The following is a 17029-nucleotide window of genomic DNA, read 5'->3' on the forward strand; positions in this document are numbered from 1 at the left end:
AAGTAAAATTCATAAGAATTGAAAAGAAGGCTTGATCAGTTGTGGCCACTAACCAGAGCTAAGTCAGCCCTGAAGAGGGCTTTGTCGGGCAGGCCTGGCTCCTTGCAGGAGTGTGGTGGGCAGAGAAAGGCATCCTCCTTGGCAGAAACATATCCTTCTTCTGGTGAAAGCTGCAGGACATCGGTGAGGAGAAGGGGTTTGTAGGAAAGAAAGGACGGCAAAGAGGACAGGAAAGCGGAAGGGGTACAAGAGAAGGAAGAATGAAGGGTGATGAGTCTTCAAGTGAAAACACATACCTTCAATATAGAATGAAACTACAAAGTTACTCAAATGCCGGTCCTAATCACTTCACTTGAAAGAATACAGAGGCCTTTCTCCTAGCATAGCCACCAACAATTAAATGAGTATCCTTTCCTATATTTTTATTCTTATTACAAATGACAGTACAATCAATGACGATTAGTCTCATCATTTTTATCTGCTAAATATACTGGCTAAATAATCAAAGACAAATTTTAAGTATTATAACTTTAAAAGCTGCATTAAACAGATAGTAAAGCGTTAAAGAAAATCAATGCTGTGTTCTCTCTTTCTCAAGTATTGCTAGAAAGGATGCAATTTCCTTGACAAGGAATGTTACTGAGGACACGGTGAACTCATCTGCCTCTCTAGAATGAAATGAGGGCACCTCTTCCCAGGCAGTCATTCCTTTCAGAAACTTTGAAAACACCTAAAACAATCACGTGTGCCCTACAACTCAGAGAGGGCAATGTGTGGCTTTAAATCCAACACAGCTTATTAGAGCAAATGAAACTAACAGTTCAGCGGTGCCATCTGCTTGAATCTGCCTCTGAACTCACAGTACAATCCTAAGCCACTAAGAACTCTACACTTGTATTCTACTGTCTAATAAAAAGGGAAAATACTGTCTTATCACATCACCTGGTATCAGTAACCCATGTAGAACTTCTATAGGAAAAACATTTTTCTTATTTGTCCACAAATAAGAAATAAGTTCATTATTTATTAAGTCTCACTTAAAGTGACAGAAATACTCATAATATGTTTTAGTGCAAATAGAGTATGAAACATCAAATATTGTCCTGGAACCAGCTACAAGAGAATTTTGCTTCTAAATAACTATTCTGTTCTCCCCAGCCATTTCCCTTGCAAATAAAAGAAATTAATGAAATGCAAGCCCTTACAGGCAAAGGCTTGGCCACTCCTATCCGCACTGTGCCGGAGGGCGCTCCCTTCAGGGCTTCCACTGCCTCTTCCAGACTGCTGTTCACCAGGTTGATGTTGTTGACGCACATGAGCCTGTCTCCAGGAAGAAGCCGGCCATCCTTTTCAGCAATGCCACCAGGCACCAGTGAACGGATCACTATCACCGTGCTTCCTGGGTCCATGGGGTCCTAACGGGGCAGGAGGGTGGAAAGCAGTCAGCTCATTCAGACATTGGAGGTAAAGTTTACAAGTTGTCCCCTGTAACTGTTCCAAATGCCTTAAAGTTTCCAAATACCTAGGAAAAACCAATGTCTATTTCATTTTAGAAAGGTCAGAGGAGTTCACGAGAAACAGTGGGAGCTTCATTTCTAAGTGGTCTTAAATAGACCCCTAGAAAATGCTAGATACCTTCAAGTGGAATTTTAATTTTTGGGAAACTTGACTTGAAGCTGGATGTCAAGGGCATTAGTAAAAACAGTATTTGTGGCATGGATGGATGCATTTTGAGGTAGGTCTTCTCCTTTAGCTATGAAGGAATGTGTACAAAGAAGACATGCAGCATTTGTGCTAAGAGCACATGGTCGGGAGTCGTCAGAGACAGCCTGAGTTTAAAACTATTAAGAGTAACACCTGGGTCCTATCAGTGCTCAGCATTTCCACATTTGCCCAGGAAAAAAAAAACAATCCTGGAAAGAGTGAAGGCTGCACTGGGCCAATTTATAAACAACCATACATTTAGTTAATTGACTGTAATGTTAGAATTTATGATATGACCAAGTATACATTCATCTTCCGTATTATACAAAAGAAAGAAATAGCTAATACTTTACGGATTACCACAAGAATGTAAGGTGCAAATTAAGAGCATGGAAATAAAAGAATCTTCAAATGACAGCATGAGCCCACTGTATTTTGATACTCCTAAAACGTATTCTGTTTTCCTCAATTTCTCAAGCTAAAACATAAAACTGTTCAACAAATATAATGCTAAAACAAACAAACTTTTTGTAGTAAAAGGAAATCACATTGATTACATTACTATGCTGCACAATTAATTTGGTCAAGAAAATGCCATCACTAGCTGTAAAACAGTAGTTTCTTGTTATATGCTAGAAATGATTTGCTTTTAAAATATGACATCCTTTCAGGCATTAGAAAACATAGGACACATTTACCTGATAGTCTAAAATGCTGAAACCGAGGCCGCGGCTTCCCTTCTCCAGCTCTATGGACTGAATGCCAGCCTCCCACATGGCCAGTGGTGTTTGAATCTCCTCAGCATTCTGATCCACATCGGGCATCACCAGCATGGGATCCTCTGTCTCGGAGGACCCGATGAACTCTCCCAGATCTATGTGAGGCTGAATAACAGACCAGGCATCTCTTACTACAGAGGAAATAGCTTTGACACGTGTACCAACAATGCGAGAGAAATGCTGGGCTCCTGTATTGAACGAAACATTCTCAACAACCCAAGTCATAGCAGACTTTATATAAGCTAGACTTCACATAAGCTAGAATTTCTTTTAAGCTTCTTCAGTGGTTATGGATGTACGGCACAACGTATGTGTGACTTATACTTCTTATATAAATTTGAATTGCCTCTACACAAAGAATAAAAACAAGTGTGTCGTTGTTACTAACTAAAAACAACTCATGATGAATAGGATAAAATTTTTAAAAAGTGGGTATGTGTAAAGTTTGTATTATATATTACCTACTGCTAAGCACACAGTATGCAGTGGTACCTACTGTCAGGTACACAGTGTGCAGTGGTAACTACTGTAACTACTTCAGCAGAGTATCTCCATGAGATGGGCATTATCATAACCTACGTCTTACAGAAACAAAATATGAGGTTCAGAAAGGTGACTTATTCAGGGTTAGCATTTCAAGCCCAGGCTGTCTGACTATAGACTATGTGAAAAAAAATCAAGTATTAAGGAAAATAAATAATGGCTTAACATTTTACCACTACTAAGCCTCCCCATTATATATCCAAATTCACCTTGTTTCTGTAAATCTAATACCTTTTCTGTTAGTTCCAGATCAGTTATGTCCAGGCTATCCAATTCTGATGTGGCAGCGTTGGGTGGCACAGTTCGACGGCAGCATACCATTGTCACATCTATAGGCAATTCTTTTAAAATATTGACCACATCCTGATGATTTTCCCCAAGCAAATTTATACCATTCACCTGCAGAAAAGCACACATGGTCCACACAAATTAATTTTCATAATACAAAGGTATTGCTTGTATTGTGTTGTATTTGTGTTTCACAATTGTGTATTATGAAAATGAGAGCACCACTTTTCCATGAACCTAAAATTCACTACCGTAATCGCTGTGGGTCTGCAGGGCCCAGAACTGCAGTTAGACCTGTGTAAGGACTACTACACAGGACCTGAATGCAAGTTTAGAGTCTAGATGTAACTGGGCTTCTTAAGCCCTCACAGTAAAACACTTAGCTTCCCTTTAGGTTTGATCTGGGAGTGTATTATAGGAAGACAGAGTAAAACTATTCCCAAAGGATGAAGGAGAAAAAACTACAAAGAATTATCATCTAATGAATTTACTAAGAATGACTGGAAATGGCACATACAGTGTGATAAAATGTTTTTAAAAACTGGGAACTATTTTTTTTTCAATTTATCTCATTTCTGCATTTAAAAAACATTGACAGATTGCAGAGAAACAAATACCAGTAGACAGTGAATAAAAGACAAGAGCTGAGTGAGTGGGGACAGAAAGGACACACACACTGTTTGTCGTTATTCTCTATGGAAGCATATGAAGGTATTGCCTATTCTAAGAACTGAATACAAACTAAAAAAAAAAAAAAACTGTCACAGAAAGTTTCACAGTCTTGGAAGCTAAAACAGCATAAAACACAACAAAGCAAAACGCACTAAAACAGACCATGTGGAGCTGGATCTGCAGTTCAGTCTACACACAGAGCTTTGGCATTTCTGTTTGGGGTTGATTTTATGATTTAGTTATTCGTCACTGGTCACCCTCAGGCAGCCTTTCCCATCTTGTATGAGAAGCAGAGGAAAGGAAACCAGAGCTCCTTACTTCCAAGAGTTGGTCTCCACTGAAGAGCTTCCCGCTGTGTCCCACAGGCCCTTCTGGCAGAACAGAGCGGATGAAGTGGTGGCCCACTGTGGCTTCCAGACTTATGCCCAGCCCACTGTTCTCACTAAACTTGTTCACGTGAGCCACCTGAAATGAGAAAAATCATCACATCTAACATTCTTTGGGTTTTTTTCTAAACATGTAAATATTGTATATTTATCAAAAAAGTCAAATTTCTCACAAAAAGTTTCAAAAATCTCATTGTAAGCTGCCGATCATTGGAGAGTAGAAAATTCAGTCTAAAATACTGATGTTTAATGGCTTCACAGACCAAGACTAACAGAAAATGCCCAGCCACAAGCACCCAGGAGCACTGTCTGTGCCTACTAAGCCTCGTAGTCAATTGGAGGTAAAAATTACTACATACTGAGCATAGCTGATGGCATGGGAAGCTGCATACCTGGGATTTGCAGCTATGCACATCATGGGGCATCATGTGTCATTCACCACAAACAAATAAATTTACCACCCAAGACCTTTCATACCTTAATGGTAGTTGATAAGTTACGTAACTCTGAGCTGTGATGCTAGGCAGCATTCTTCTCAGCCCTGTAAACCCAATTAGGGGCTCAATTCATCTAAGAAATGGCCAAGTCCCCACTGAAACCACCAGCCCTCTCTGCTACACCACCTCTCTATAATCATATAAATGCTGCCAAGTACTCAGCAGGCAAGGTGAAGGCAGACTCACAAGTGATGCGGTCTTGTCTTAGAGCACACTTCTGCTCTTAAGAGAGTTCTAGAAATATCACCCAGATTACAGGTGCACAAAGGGCATTAAAGGTTCACTCTTGGGTGTAATATAGATGAAACAGCTTGTCAGGGGTCCCCCTCTCACTCAGTTACCACCTAAACAGCAGACACCCGCTGTGCATGCCAGCTACATTCATCCCACCCACGAAGTCAGTGCTAAATGAACCACTCTTCACCTGGATCCTGTTGTACTCCTTCCCAACTTACAGTTCAAATGCTCCTGGCTATACTTATTAATTTTTTGGTTGACTTTTAATTACCTTGAGTTTTTAAAAAATAGGTCCTACTATGAAAATGAAGTACAAGAGTGGGAATACCACTTAGCAGTAAAGGTCAGTGTTATATATATTATCTTCTAACCCAGAGATGCAAGGGCATTGTAAATATGAAAACTTATACTGAATGCAGTATTCTACTTTTGCTTTGGAATTCTCTGACATTTTAATGATGGGTGTCAACTTTGTTATTTTTTTTTAGACTAGCAAGCCATGATATCTAAGCTAGATACACAAATTGTTAACATAAAAATCAAACACTGATATGAAAAGTGAAGCAGAATCAGTGTATTACAGAAGTTATTTACATAAGAATGATAAATGGGGTGGCAGAGAGCACAGTGTACTCGTGTAAGTCCATACTAGGGAAATGAAGGCAGGATCATCAGGAATTTATGGTTCTCTTGGCCTACACAGAGATTCTAAGGTCAACCTGGGCTAAATGACACTTTGCCTTAGCTTTTTTGTTTGTTTGTTTTGTTTTCTGTGTTTTTTTTTAAGAAGGAAAGAAGGACTGAAGGAAGGTAGGTAGACAGGGAAGGAGGGAGAAAGGAAGGAAGAGAGGAAAAAGAGCCTACAAGTCTGTCATAGGTCATGATCAGCTTTACCATATTTGAAGTAAGCTGTCATTCTGTTCTGGTTCTTTGTGTAAATCACATGCTATAAAGACTTGATTTTTCACCACTCCCAGAAATACTCAAGTATGATGACACATAACTTCTCATGTAGTTCAGCCCCTCAGCAACCATGATGGCCTTTAACAAGCTCTGGGCATTTAACCTCTCTCCAGGGCTCATTGCAAGGATACCTTTACTTCCACCAAGAATTTCCTACTCAGACACAGACACAAGTCAGGAAACAGGAGAAGCCAACATACCACTATTTCATAGTTAATTCCCATAATCTTCTGCCACTTTGTCAGCAGGGCAGCCTCTTGCTGCACATCTTCAGTTTCTTCCAGCTCGGTTGACAACAATGGATACCCTGAAATAGTCAGTCTTGAAGTCAGTGCCAGCACACGAAGCACACCAGGAAGACAGAGCAAAACCACTGTGTGGCTCCTTGTCAGGCTCCTTAGCTGATACATAGGTTCCCTCGTATTTTATTGAATTTGATGGTCTAATTTAGAGTGTTGCTTGCATATGCAACACTATCCTTTTTTACTGGGCAGCTTTTTAAAAAATATTGTATTTAATTTTAATTTATGTGCATTGGTGTGGGGGTGTCAGATCTTTGAGTTATAGACAGTTGTGAGCCACCATGTGAGTACTGGAAATTGAACCTGGGTCCTTTGGAAGAACAGGCAGTGCTCTTAACCACTGAGCCATCTCTCCAGCCCCCTTGGGCAGCTTTTAAACTTTAACTAGTCTTTCCACTCAAGTCTACACACATTATCTAAGGTTAGTTAAAAGAATAAGGACTCTGGATTCCTCCCAGACACAAGAGCTTGTCCACTGGTGACATTACAGCAAAAAGTGTGGTCAGGAGCACAGGAGACTATGATATCACCTCACACACAAACCAAATAAATGAATAATATACTACTCCATGAATAACAGGAAAACGTAAGTAAGAATATGAAACAATGAAAAACTAAGAATGTGTATTAAGATTAAAAACATGTAGTCAGAATCCCACTAATTAGCCAAAAAAAGAAAGAAAGAAAGAAAGAAAGAAAGAAAGAAAGAAAGAAAGCTAGCCAGCCACCAGGCAAGTGACATAAATGCTCCAAATGCAGAAGGTGCAGCTGAAAGCTAGGATCATTGGAGAGTAGAAAATTCAGTCTAAAATACTGATGTTTAATGGCTTCACAGATCAAGACTAACAGAAAATGCCCAGCCACAAGCACCCAGGAGCATTCTCTGTGTCTAATAAGGCTCGTGGTCAGTTGGAGGTAGGTTAAAATTACTACATAACTGAGCACAGCTGATGGCATGGGAAGCTGCATACCTGGGATTTGCAGCTATGCATATCTGCGTGGCTCTGTCTATTTCCGTAAGAGCGCCTCCACCGAGCTAAAGCCCTAGCCCTGTATGTAAAACGTCACCTAGTGCTTACTCATAAAGCTTTTCTTTTTAGAACCTCTGGAACCCCACAGTATTTAAATGAACTTATGGAATATTTCAAAATCCAGATTTCTACAGTTGCCTTCTCTCTCACTGCAGGTTCGTCCTGCTTCAGGTAATGCCTCTGATTTTGTCTTGAGAGGTTGCACAACGCTGGTGACTATTTTTAAAGGTGCGTGGCTACGAGCAGTTTCGTTATGTGCAAAGTCCTAGATTCAACCTCTAGCTTAGAGAACAAAGCCAAGCAGGACTGGAAACAAATCCCTGTGAACATTTTCTCTGCTAATTTCAATTGACTGACGTGGGAGGTAACAACAAGCAGTGAGTCAGGCTCATGAGGAATCTTTAAACCTCATTCTGGGAGCAGAGGTCATTTCTCCCAGTTTACTTTCAATCGCTCCTTTATGTTCACACAGCTTGACAGGAATATAATGTGGAATTCTAAATAGAATGTGGGAAATCAGACTACACTATCTGAGATTCATATTCATCCAGCCAATCCAATTCCACACCATTCTCATCTCCCACCTGTCCCCTGTCACATTTCAGAGATTTAAAAATAAAAACAAAAAGCCTCGGAGCCCTGTTCTCTATCACAAGGGACAATCCTGCGCAGAGAGTCACCTTCCTGTGAAAGGGCAGTAGCATTCCACCCTGTCTGGATAGACAGAGCAGGTATGTTAGAAGCACTTCCAGGTTTCTGTTTTACTTAATTTTTAAATAATTTTTACATACATTTATATTGTTACACACATATAAATTAAACTACATACAGCAAGAAGAACCATGAAATAATCAGGAATTATATAAATGATACATGGATAGTGTTTAGGCTATTTGTATGTGGCAACCTTGAAGAAAACATTTTCCTATCTTGGTGACTCTAAAATTCTGAATGTAAATCCATATCTATCGTATCTCATCTCAATTAACTTTAACCATCTATCTAGAATTTAAAAACATCTTAAACCCTAAACAACTAAGCTTAATTGTAAAACTAAACTATTTTATGTTTGTGAGTAATTCAAGGTTTCCTGATTCTAAGTCTGTAGGTGCTGACCACCAACTATCCTTCAACATACATGTGAAAGTTTCCCACTAGCTGTCTTCTCATAGCACAATACACGATTCTGAGTCTTCAGAACAACACTTCGTGCCCATCTACCCTTCCTATTTCAAGTCATGTTCTTAGTATTTTTATCCTTTCCCCCTACTCTTAATATTCAGTTTAGCCTAAGTATTTTCTTACTAATTAGTGTAAAAATGGCAGAATGTAATTAATATGTATGAACACTACACGTTTCCCTTCCAGAATAACGTTACATACACACAATCTCTTCAAATAATAAAAGTAAACTAAAACCTTTTGCAGCAGAAGAAATGCAACAAAGAAGCCACAGCCACAGTGGAAATGCTGCTGTGCGCCCGCTGGAGAGCAGAAGCCATACCACCACAGAGGGACAGTTTTCCTCTTGCCCAGTGACTTTTAGTCACCAAATACCCAATATTGGGCCCTGCCTGGGCCACACACTAAGACCTTGACTCAGAAAATAATCATCAGAACAGAAAATACATATCTTCATTCCAAAATATCCAAGAGTCTCCATGTTTGTTTTTAAATACTTTGCATTTTACTATTATTGTTTCACAGTTGGGTAGTGACATACCAAATATATATATATATATAAAACATTAAGTTAAAACTGTGTGTGTTACTAATGGATACTAAAGAGTAATTCTGGAGCTGTGTGTGTGCTTGCATCTGTGCACATGTGCATGTGTGCACATGTCAGAGAACACACTGATTCAGCAAGAAAATTAACAAGCTTTAAATTAATTATTTTAACCTAAAAAAGCACTTAGTCCTATTGATAAAGACAGATTTATCAAGTTCACATTTCCTAAGAGGTTAATAACATAGTTATAATTGTTTTATTAACTCAGCCTGTCATAAAGGCTTAATCTCTTTGCAAGCATCCTTTTTAAGATGTAATGAACACCAGAGCCTGGCTCTAAGTATTACCTTCTTCTTCAATTGGCAATATGCTGGCATTTCTCCTCAATGGCAAAGACTCTTCATCTTTTTCATGATTTTCTTAAAGATAAAAATATTTTAATAGTTATAATCCATAAGATAATAAAAGCACATGAAACTTTCTCAACCCATTTTATTTGTTTGAACCACTGATTAGAGGCAATTTTGAAGACACAAACTCCCCAGATACCCTTCACATTTAATGGCTTCCTGTAAGTGGGCTAGGACTTCCCAGAAACCTGCCGCCCATCTCCCAGCAACGCATAAGGTAGTGCATGGCACAAAGCTCAACACTGTTAGAAATAAAACACATTTCTAGGCAACAGCCTCACATTGCTGACTTTTTTCAGTAATTCTGGGGGACATTCATGAAGAATCCCTAGAAGCTTGTGGGTCTGCTTCCTCAGCCAAGCTCGGTACCTGAGGCTCTCCTGACTGCCACAGACACCATATATGGCCCCTGAACACACACTTCCTAAAAGCATCAAACAGTACTGGATCTCCCCCGCCTCCCATACCCCTGACCAAAGAGAAAGTCTAGAACTGTAACTAAAGTAGGGACGAACAGGATGACTGGCAGCAATGCTGTCTGCTTTGCTCAAGAGCCCATTCCAGAGTGAATGCACAAATCTGGGTCCCAGCTAATACCAAACCAGTTTTCTACATACATTACTTCAGAGTTAGAAGAAAATGCTAAAATAACTCTCTACCAGGTGGGAGGTCCACATCTTTCGACATGTCTTCTCTTGATGTGAGCTCCGGTTCCTGTCTTGTTCCTTTCCTCATCAGCGTCAGGCGCACAGTCTGTCCTGTGTGACGTAACACCTCTACTGCTTGCTGATTGGTGAAACCCTGAAGGTTGGTGCCATCCACCTGTGATGACAAAACACATTCAACTCAAAAGCACTTTTGCACTGCTAACTCACAAAATGTGTATTTATCAGTTAGTACTGAGGAAAGGAAGTACTGGAAAATGGTCACAATGCCCTAGCACACACATAGTACCTAGGAATAATGGTGGTTTGCTCAGAACCTTTTTAAAGGTTTCATTTTTTTTTATATATATAGATCTTGTTTTATAGTTTCAGGGTGTGACTTTTAAGACCGTTTCTCTGACTCCCTAGTTGACCCTGATGCACAGTCAAGTTTGGAAATGAGCACTGCAGGAGATCAAGTGCAGAAGGCAGTGAGGAAAACACTCTCCCAAGTGTCCACTGGTGTACAGTACTTTACACTGACTATAAACAAGAATAGTAAAAATTTGACACATACATATTCTGTAGGTGAATAAAAATCTCTGAGATCCAGACCAGCATCCTCACCATAATGTAGCCTAACTGTAAAAGTTTCTGAAAAAAATATAATAAAACCTAAAATCAAACATGAAAACCCATTTGTTTTATTTATGTGTCCATATGTATATACTTACATAGACACACCTGCTGTCTATATGTAACAAGTGCAACAACATATGACATATGAATATACAGAAGAGAAGAAACAGAGAGGAAGTGAATACTTCATTGTGGTTTTTTTTCCTACTAGGAATAGAGAGTCAATGGTCTAGAGATGTGCCATGTGGAAGACAGTCTCCAACTCTGGCTCTGTGACTCTGTGCAATCCCTCTGAGTTGCATGGGACGTCAGACACAGGCACCTGACTCTATTTTCCCCATAACAGATTCTTCTGATTTCTTTTTGCAAAGATTAGCAAATTAGAATACCAGAGAAAGGACTGCAACAGACTCATAACCAAGGACGAAAGCAGTCCCTACATTAGTAACTGAAGGAACTTCTAGAAATGGTCTGGAAACAAAGGCTGAGAGCAAGCCAGCTGAATCCTCATGTGAATAGAAATAAAACCAAATTCTCTCATTTTAAAATGGTGGCCCCAGGCTGAGGAGATGGCTCACTTGTTAAGTATGCGAGCATGAGGACCAAACTCAATCCCCTGGGACACACACACACAAGCTGGGCTCAGGACTGAAGGCATGGGTCCTCAGGTAGAGATGCCTTCTGTCAGCTCTGACACACTGATCTTCAAGGTCCACTTAGCAGAAGGAGAGAATGGAGTTTCTGCAAGTTGTCTTCTGACCTCTACACACCAAGGGACATGAACGCACAGAATGGAGGACCCCTGGGGCTTGTTGACCAAATCAGCAAGCTTCAGATTCAGTAAGAGAGACTGACTTGCTGAAGAGCCTAATAGTGGAAAACATACCAAGTTCTCCATATTTATGGGCACACATGTCCACACACACAAATGTGCACATGTACACACACACACACACACACACACACACACACACACACACACACACATTGAGGAAGTGGTCAAATAGTACATAAAAAGCCAAATAGAAAACAATAATACTTAAACACAGATACATGAAAAATTTCTGAGTTTAAAAGATTTTAGTTTCAGTCATGCTTACACTTGTGTATGTACACATGTGGGTTTGTATATATAAATGTTCTGCCTATGGATCCCAAAGGCTTTCAGAGCTCTTAAAGCTTGAGTTACTGCCAATTGTAGCAATGTGACATAGGTGCTGGGTCTAAACTCCAGTCTTCTGGCTTCCCCCTCGCTGCTTCTCACCCCTTCCCCCTTCTTGCTCTCCTTCAAGTCCCGATTAGCCTAGCTACCTAACCTGTAGACCAGGCTTGCTTCAAGTTTACAGAGATGCACCTGTCCTTACACTACGAGGCCTAGTCTTTTCTATATGTATTCCATTAGAAAGTTAGTCAATTCTGATCAAATTTCATATTCTTCAAGCCTCTAAGACAAATTATTCTAGCATGTATTTAGTGTCATGGTGATAAAGAAACAAAACGGGAGGCAGGCATTTAAATGCCAGCACCTGGAGACAGGGCAGGCAGATCTCCATGAGCTCAGGGACAGTCTAGTCTACTGAGTGTCAGACAGCCTAGGCTACACAGCAAGACAGTGTCTCAAAAAACTTCTAAAAACAGGATGGCCCAAATGTGAACACAGACACCCCAAGAAAATTCTTAAAATGCACATAACTTTATGCAGCAAGTGATTGTCTCCAATCAATTTCTACCACTGTAAAATAAAAAGAAGTTTCAGTAAGAAAAACCTTATGCAAAGGAGTCTTTTCAAGCATGCATAGAATACATTTGCTTTTGACTTCAAGACTTTTTAAGTTGAACTCTGAATTTTATCTGTTGCCCAAATGCCACAAGATGGTACCAGCAAGACAAACGTGCTATAATGGACTAGATTTTAAAGTATACTCCAGCTAAGATCTTAATAATCTCACCATAACATGGAAATAAAGCACCTGCTTTCCCAGAATTCCAATGCTCGATGCTCTGTACTAGGACACATGGAAGCTAGCATTAATACAGTGAGAAGGTAATAAACATGCGATCCCAGCATTTCATGAGAATATGCAATTTACAGCAAGACTATATATAAACCCCAGCCAGCAAAAGACCAATCCAGAAACTTCACTTAACTCTGGCCACTCTTGACTGCTGGAGAGCTAAGGGGTCAGCTCTGGCTCAGTGATACCATACAAAGAAGAGCAGCAGAAGTAGGTAGAAAGTGTAGGAAAGCAAACGTGACTTTGCTCATCACAGGAGGACATCTACCACCCTGTGAACATGGACCACAGGCTCCACCATTAGCATGAGGATTCATGAAGAAGAAATGCCAGCCACACAGTGGAGACAACCTGCTTCCTTAGCACACTGCATGAAGCTTGCCAAGCCAACAACCTGCACCTACTAGTAGAAGACTGAGAATCTATTTCCATCACAGAATATCAAAGATGGCATGTGGCATTTGTCATTATCAGTCATAATTCTATACTGCTTTTAACTCTGTGTCACTAAATAACTAATATGTATCCTGATTTTATCTTTTGGCAAGATTTAGCCAAAATTTTAAGACACAAAGAGCCCCTTTATTAAAGAATGCCAACATGGAATAGCATCTGCAGTGGGGAAGGGGGAGGGGGAAAGGAGGAGGGGGTGAGGGGGAGGGGGGAGGGGGGAGTCACTTGCACTTTCCTACCCCTGTACTGCACAAAGCAAAACACTAGGAGTCCACAGAATACAGTCTGTAAAAGAAGAGCAAAATACTTTAAAACTATAAAATAAATGCTTCCTGAAAATAGTAAATAATATCTTAATCTTCTCAGCACTTCAATAAATAAAAAATAAAAACAGACCATAGCTCCAATATCTGCTGTCAAAACAAAACCAAAATAAGTAAAGACTACAGTTGTAAAAAATGTGACTGGGAATGAAGGAACTAGCACCAATTTCTGGGCAGGCCACAAGAGGGTGATACTTTCACAAAATGGACAAATGGTCACCAGCTCTGCACACTGCTTCCCAGAGACTAAGGAACTGCTAAATTCCCAAAGAATGTGGCTAAAAGTAAAGTTAGAATATGGGTAACCGTGAAGACAATTTTATTAAAAACAAGAGAAGACCTAGGGAAAGTACACCCCCTGTGTGAATGTATTTCTTCTATTATTTAGCTTAGCTTTGAGGAAGTTATCTTTGAGCATCACTGACGTAAGAACAAAGACAGTGAAAACCTGGAAGGAAGCTACTGTGACACTTCAAAATCAGTTCTAAATCTACTTCCTCAGTGAACATTTTCCTAATTAAAATATACTAACACAACAAGTCCTGTACCAGCAAATTGGAAGGTCTCATGTGGCTCTCTCAAGGGTAATTTAAGGTACATCATAGTCTGTCCGAAGGCAATGCTTGCTAAAGGATGACACTATTAGATCTGCCAAAATGGACTGAGAAAATCCCATGAGCCTCAGTCCTACACAAAGAACTACAGGTAACTGAGGAGAGCGGAAATAGGAGAGGGGCCTTCCCCAGGGAAGAGCATACCAACTGGCAGCCCAGTACAAAATGGCTAGCCCTGAAAACATATATACGGGTACCACTGTACGAACAGATTATATTAAGAAGTGTGTGTGTGTGTGTGTGTGTGCATGTGTGTGTGCGCACGTGCACGCAATTGTAATAGCAGATAGATTAAAAAGACGTGATTTTGAAGGAGAGAAGGGAGGGGGTATATAGAAGGCTTTGTTTGGAAGAAGAATGAAGGGGAAGAGAGAAAGGTAATTATATAGAGAGAATTAAACTACCCCCAAATTTTATTTAAAAGTTTGCTGAACCATTAAACACAGAGGAATCAATGGCTAAGATTTAGTCACTCCACTCAACATAAACAAAATAAAAGTGAAAACACATCCTCACAAAAATGGCAAACTGTCAGAACATGGTCCAAGAATGGAGTCCTGCTTGTGGGACCACTCTAAGAAAACCAGACAAGAGTCATGTGGCTTTAGCTTCCTCAAAGCATGGGATTGACCTTACAATGTGTTCTCATGTTCCTCCCAGAAATAGCCAATAGGGGTAACTGTACTTCAGACACTCATTATTGTTTACTCATAATTATATCCAATTAAATGATCCTTTATATGCATCTATGGAAAAACCTGGTTTTGTCACATGTGGCTTGTCCTTGTGATTGTATACAGCTTGAACTCAAGACAACTTTACTCCGGTGATCTCTCTTAACTCTTATAGTATAAACTGTCTGATGCTCTACATAAAGCTGACCTTCTCTGCCCCGTCATTGGCTGCATTCTCCCAGGTCCTACCACCTCTACAGTGGTAAACACTCCCCGCCTTGCTTTAGTCATGATGTTTTGTCTGTAGCAATAGTAACCCTCACTAGGACAGCTGTACAGAGATTCACTCTATCTGACGGATCTCGCCATTACTCCCTAAATAAAAAGGGTGCAGTGGCTCATTTCCCTTCATGGTAAGATAGAGACACCCCAAGAAAGGCTTCCCAGCTGCTACCCAAATGAGTGGGGAGCTCAACTTGATCTTTCAAAGGGATCCAACAGAAGGACATCCAACAGTGGCCCCTGGCCTCTGCCACATATGGAAGTGAGCACATGCATGCATGGGTGCGCACACACGCGCGCGCGCACACACACACACACACAAATGCATGCATACCACGTACACAAATACATACATAGATATGTAAGAAATTATTTCTTCATTTTAAGGTTTTATGTGCATTTACATGAATGTGTGTGGGTGTGGCTCTAGGTTGTCCCACATAGGTTCTAGGAACCAAACTCAGGTCCTCTGCAAGAATAATTCATGTTTTTAACCACCAAGCCATCTTTTCTAATTCCAGAGAACAGAATGAAAACTGCAAAAACTATTATTAAATGTGTGACTTACTGCTATAATTTGGTCTCCAACTTGGATTCTGCCATCATGTTCCACAGCGCTGCTTTTCGTAATGCTCTTGACAAAGATTCCTGAAGGTTCTAAGAGTAGAGATAAGTGATTTTTAACTATTTATAAAGCACACACAAAGAATAAACATCTTCTACCTCCCAAATAAAAATCATAATTATGAATGCACATTTAGTAACAAGCCACCCAGGCATCTAGTGGAAAGAATAAGGCCAGGCCATACCAGAGTCACTGATACCAAATTATTTCTGAGAAAGCTGTCAACTACTTTATTCAACAACAAAGCATATAATGATTGAGTAGCTCATAAGACGGACATTAGAGGCAACTACAATGTTTAGAAAACACTTAGGGTTTAAAATTACCTAGTTTTTTATCTCCAATATAACCAGCAATGGTAATTCCTAATCCTTGAACATTTTTAGTAAGTTCCACATCAAATGTCTCGCTTTCTTCACTTTTCTGAGTAGATGCATCAACCTAAAGTAGTATCAATAAATAAACCTTTAGATAAATCAACATGTAAGAAAAACTAAGGTCAAATTTAAAAGTCTAACACTCAGTTCGGAAGTAATCTGGCCTAAGGCATCACCAACTGTGCTGCACAATTGGCCCCTTACGTCCTGATAATACAGACTGAGCATGGCATTTTTTTATTCAGGAAAGGATGAAGAAAAGAAAGCTGAACCTCTCCTTGTAAAACAAACTTACTATACACATAAAATGTTAAGGAATAAAGAGCTTCTTATCAACAAAGTATTTTCAGACATAGTCCTCCCAAGCATCACTTTCTTGACAATCTCCTATCAAGAAGTGTAATGACCAACTGCCATTTATTGAGTAGTTTCATTTTAATGTATGTGGCATGTTCTCATTTCTTACTCCTTATAACAACCTAGGATTCTCTACATCACTTGTACAGCAGTAAAATAGGTGGAATTGTATCAATTTTTCGCTGGGGAAGGGGCATATAAGTATTTCCAAGGACAAACAGCTAACATCTGGGGAAATGGAACTCAAATCCCAGTGGTATGGTTGCAGGGTTCTTTCTTTGTAAAAAAAAATGTACAGTGTGCAAGATTGTATGACATAGGATCACAGCTTCCTAAAGAGAGCTCTTACTCTTAACTACAATGTATAGTTGATTCTAACACTGTGAATGAGTGAGTCTCCACTGCAGCCATGTTATAAAAAGGCTGGTAACTTATTTTTAAAGGAGTAGATGGCACCAAGGAAGTTTTTTACATTGCCTTTT

General features: G+C 39.8%; 1 protein-coding gene across 12 annotated transcripts in view; it reads right to left on the reverse strand.

Moving 5' to 3' along the window:
- The window catches only part of MPDZ (multiple PDZ domain crumbs cell polarity complex component), a 152047-nt gene that overhangs the window by 76687 nt on the left and 58331 nt on the right, over positions 1–17029 (reverse strand). For 11 of the 12 annotated variants that reach the window (XM_084789384.1, XM_084789383.1, XM_084789377.1 and 8 more), the window contains 10 exons: positions 16140–16254; positions 15757–15845; positions 10204–10366; positions 9482–9553; positions 6270–6376; positions 4305–4451; positions 3258–3425; positions 2403–2588; positions 1206–1415; positions 54–170 (listed from right to left, as the gene is read on the reverse strand). In XM_084789384.1, the coding sequence (XP_084645510.1) occupies positions 54–170; positions 1206–1415; positions 2403–2588; positions 3258–3425; positions 4305–4451; positions 6270–6376; positions 9482–9553; positions 10204–10366; positions 15757–15845; positions 16140–16254 (1374 nt within the window). The remainder of the gene's footprint in view (positions 1–53; positions 171–1205; positions 1416–2402; positions 2589–3257; positions 3426–4304; positions 4452–6269; positions 6377–9481; positions 9554–10203; positions 10367–15756; positions 15846–16139; positions 16255–17029) is intronic. The other variant, XM_084789387.1, reaches the window with a different exon arrangement.

Source organism: Acomys minous, assembly GCF_964271855.1.
Source record: "Acomys minous genome assembly, chromosome: 1".
In the NCBI taxonomy this organism is placed as follows: domain Eukaryota; kingdom Metazoa; phylum Chordata; class Mammalia; order Rodentia; family Muridae; genus Acomys; species Acomys minous.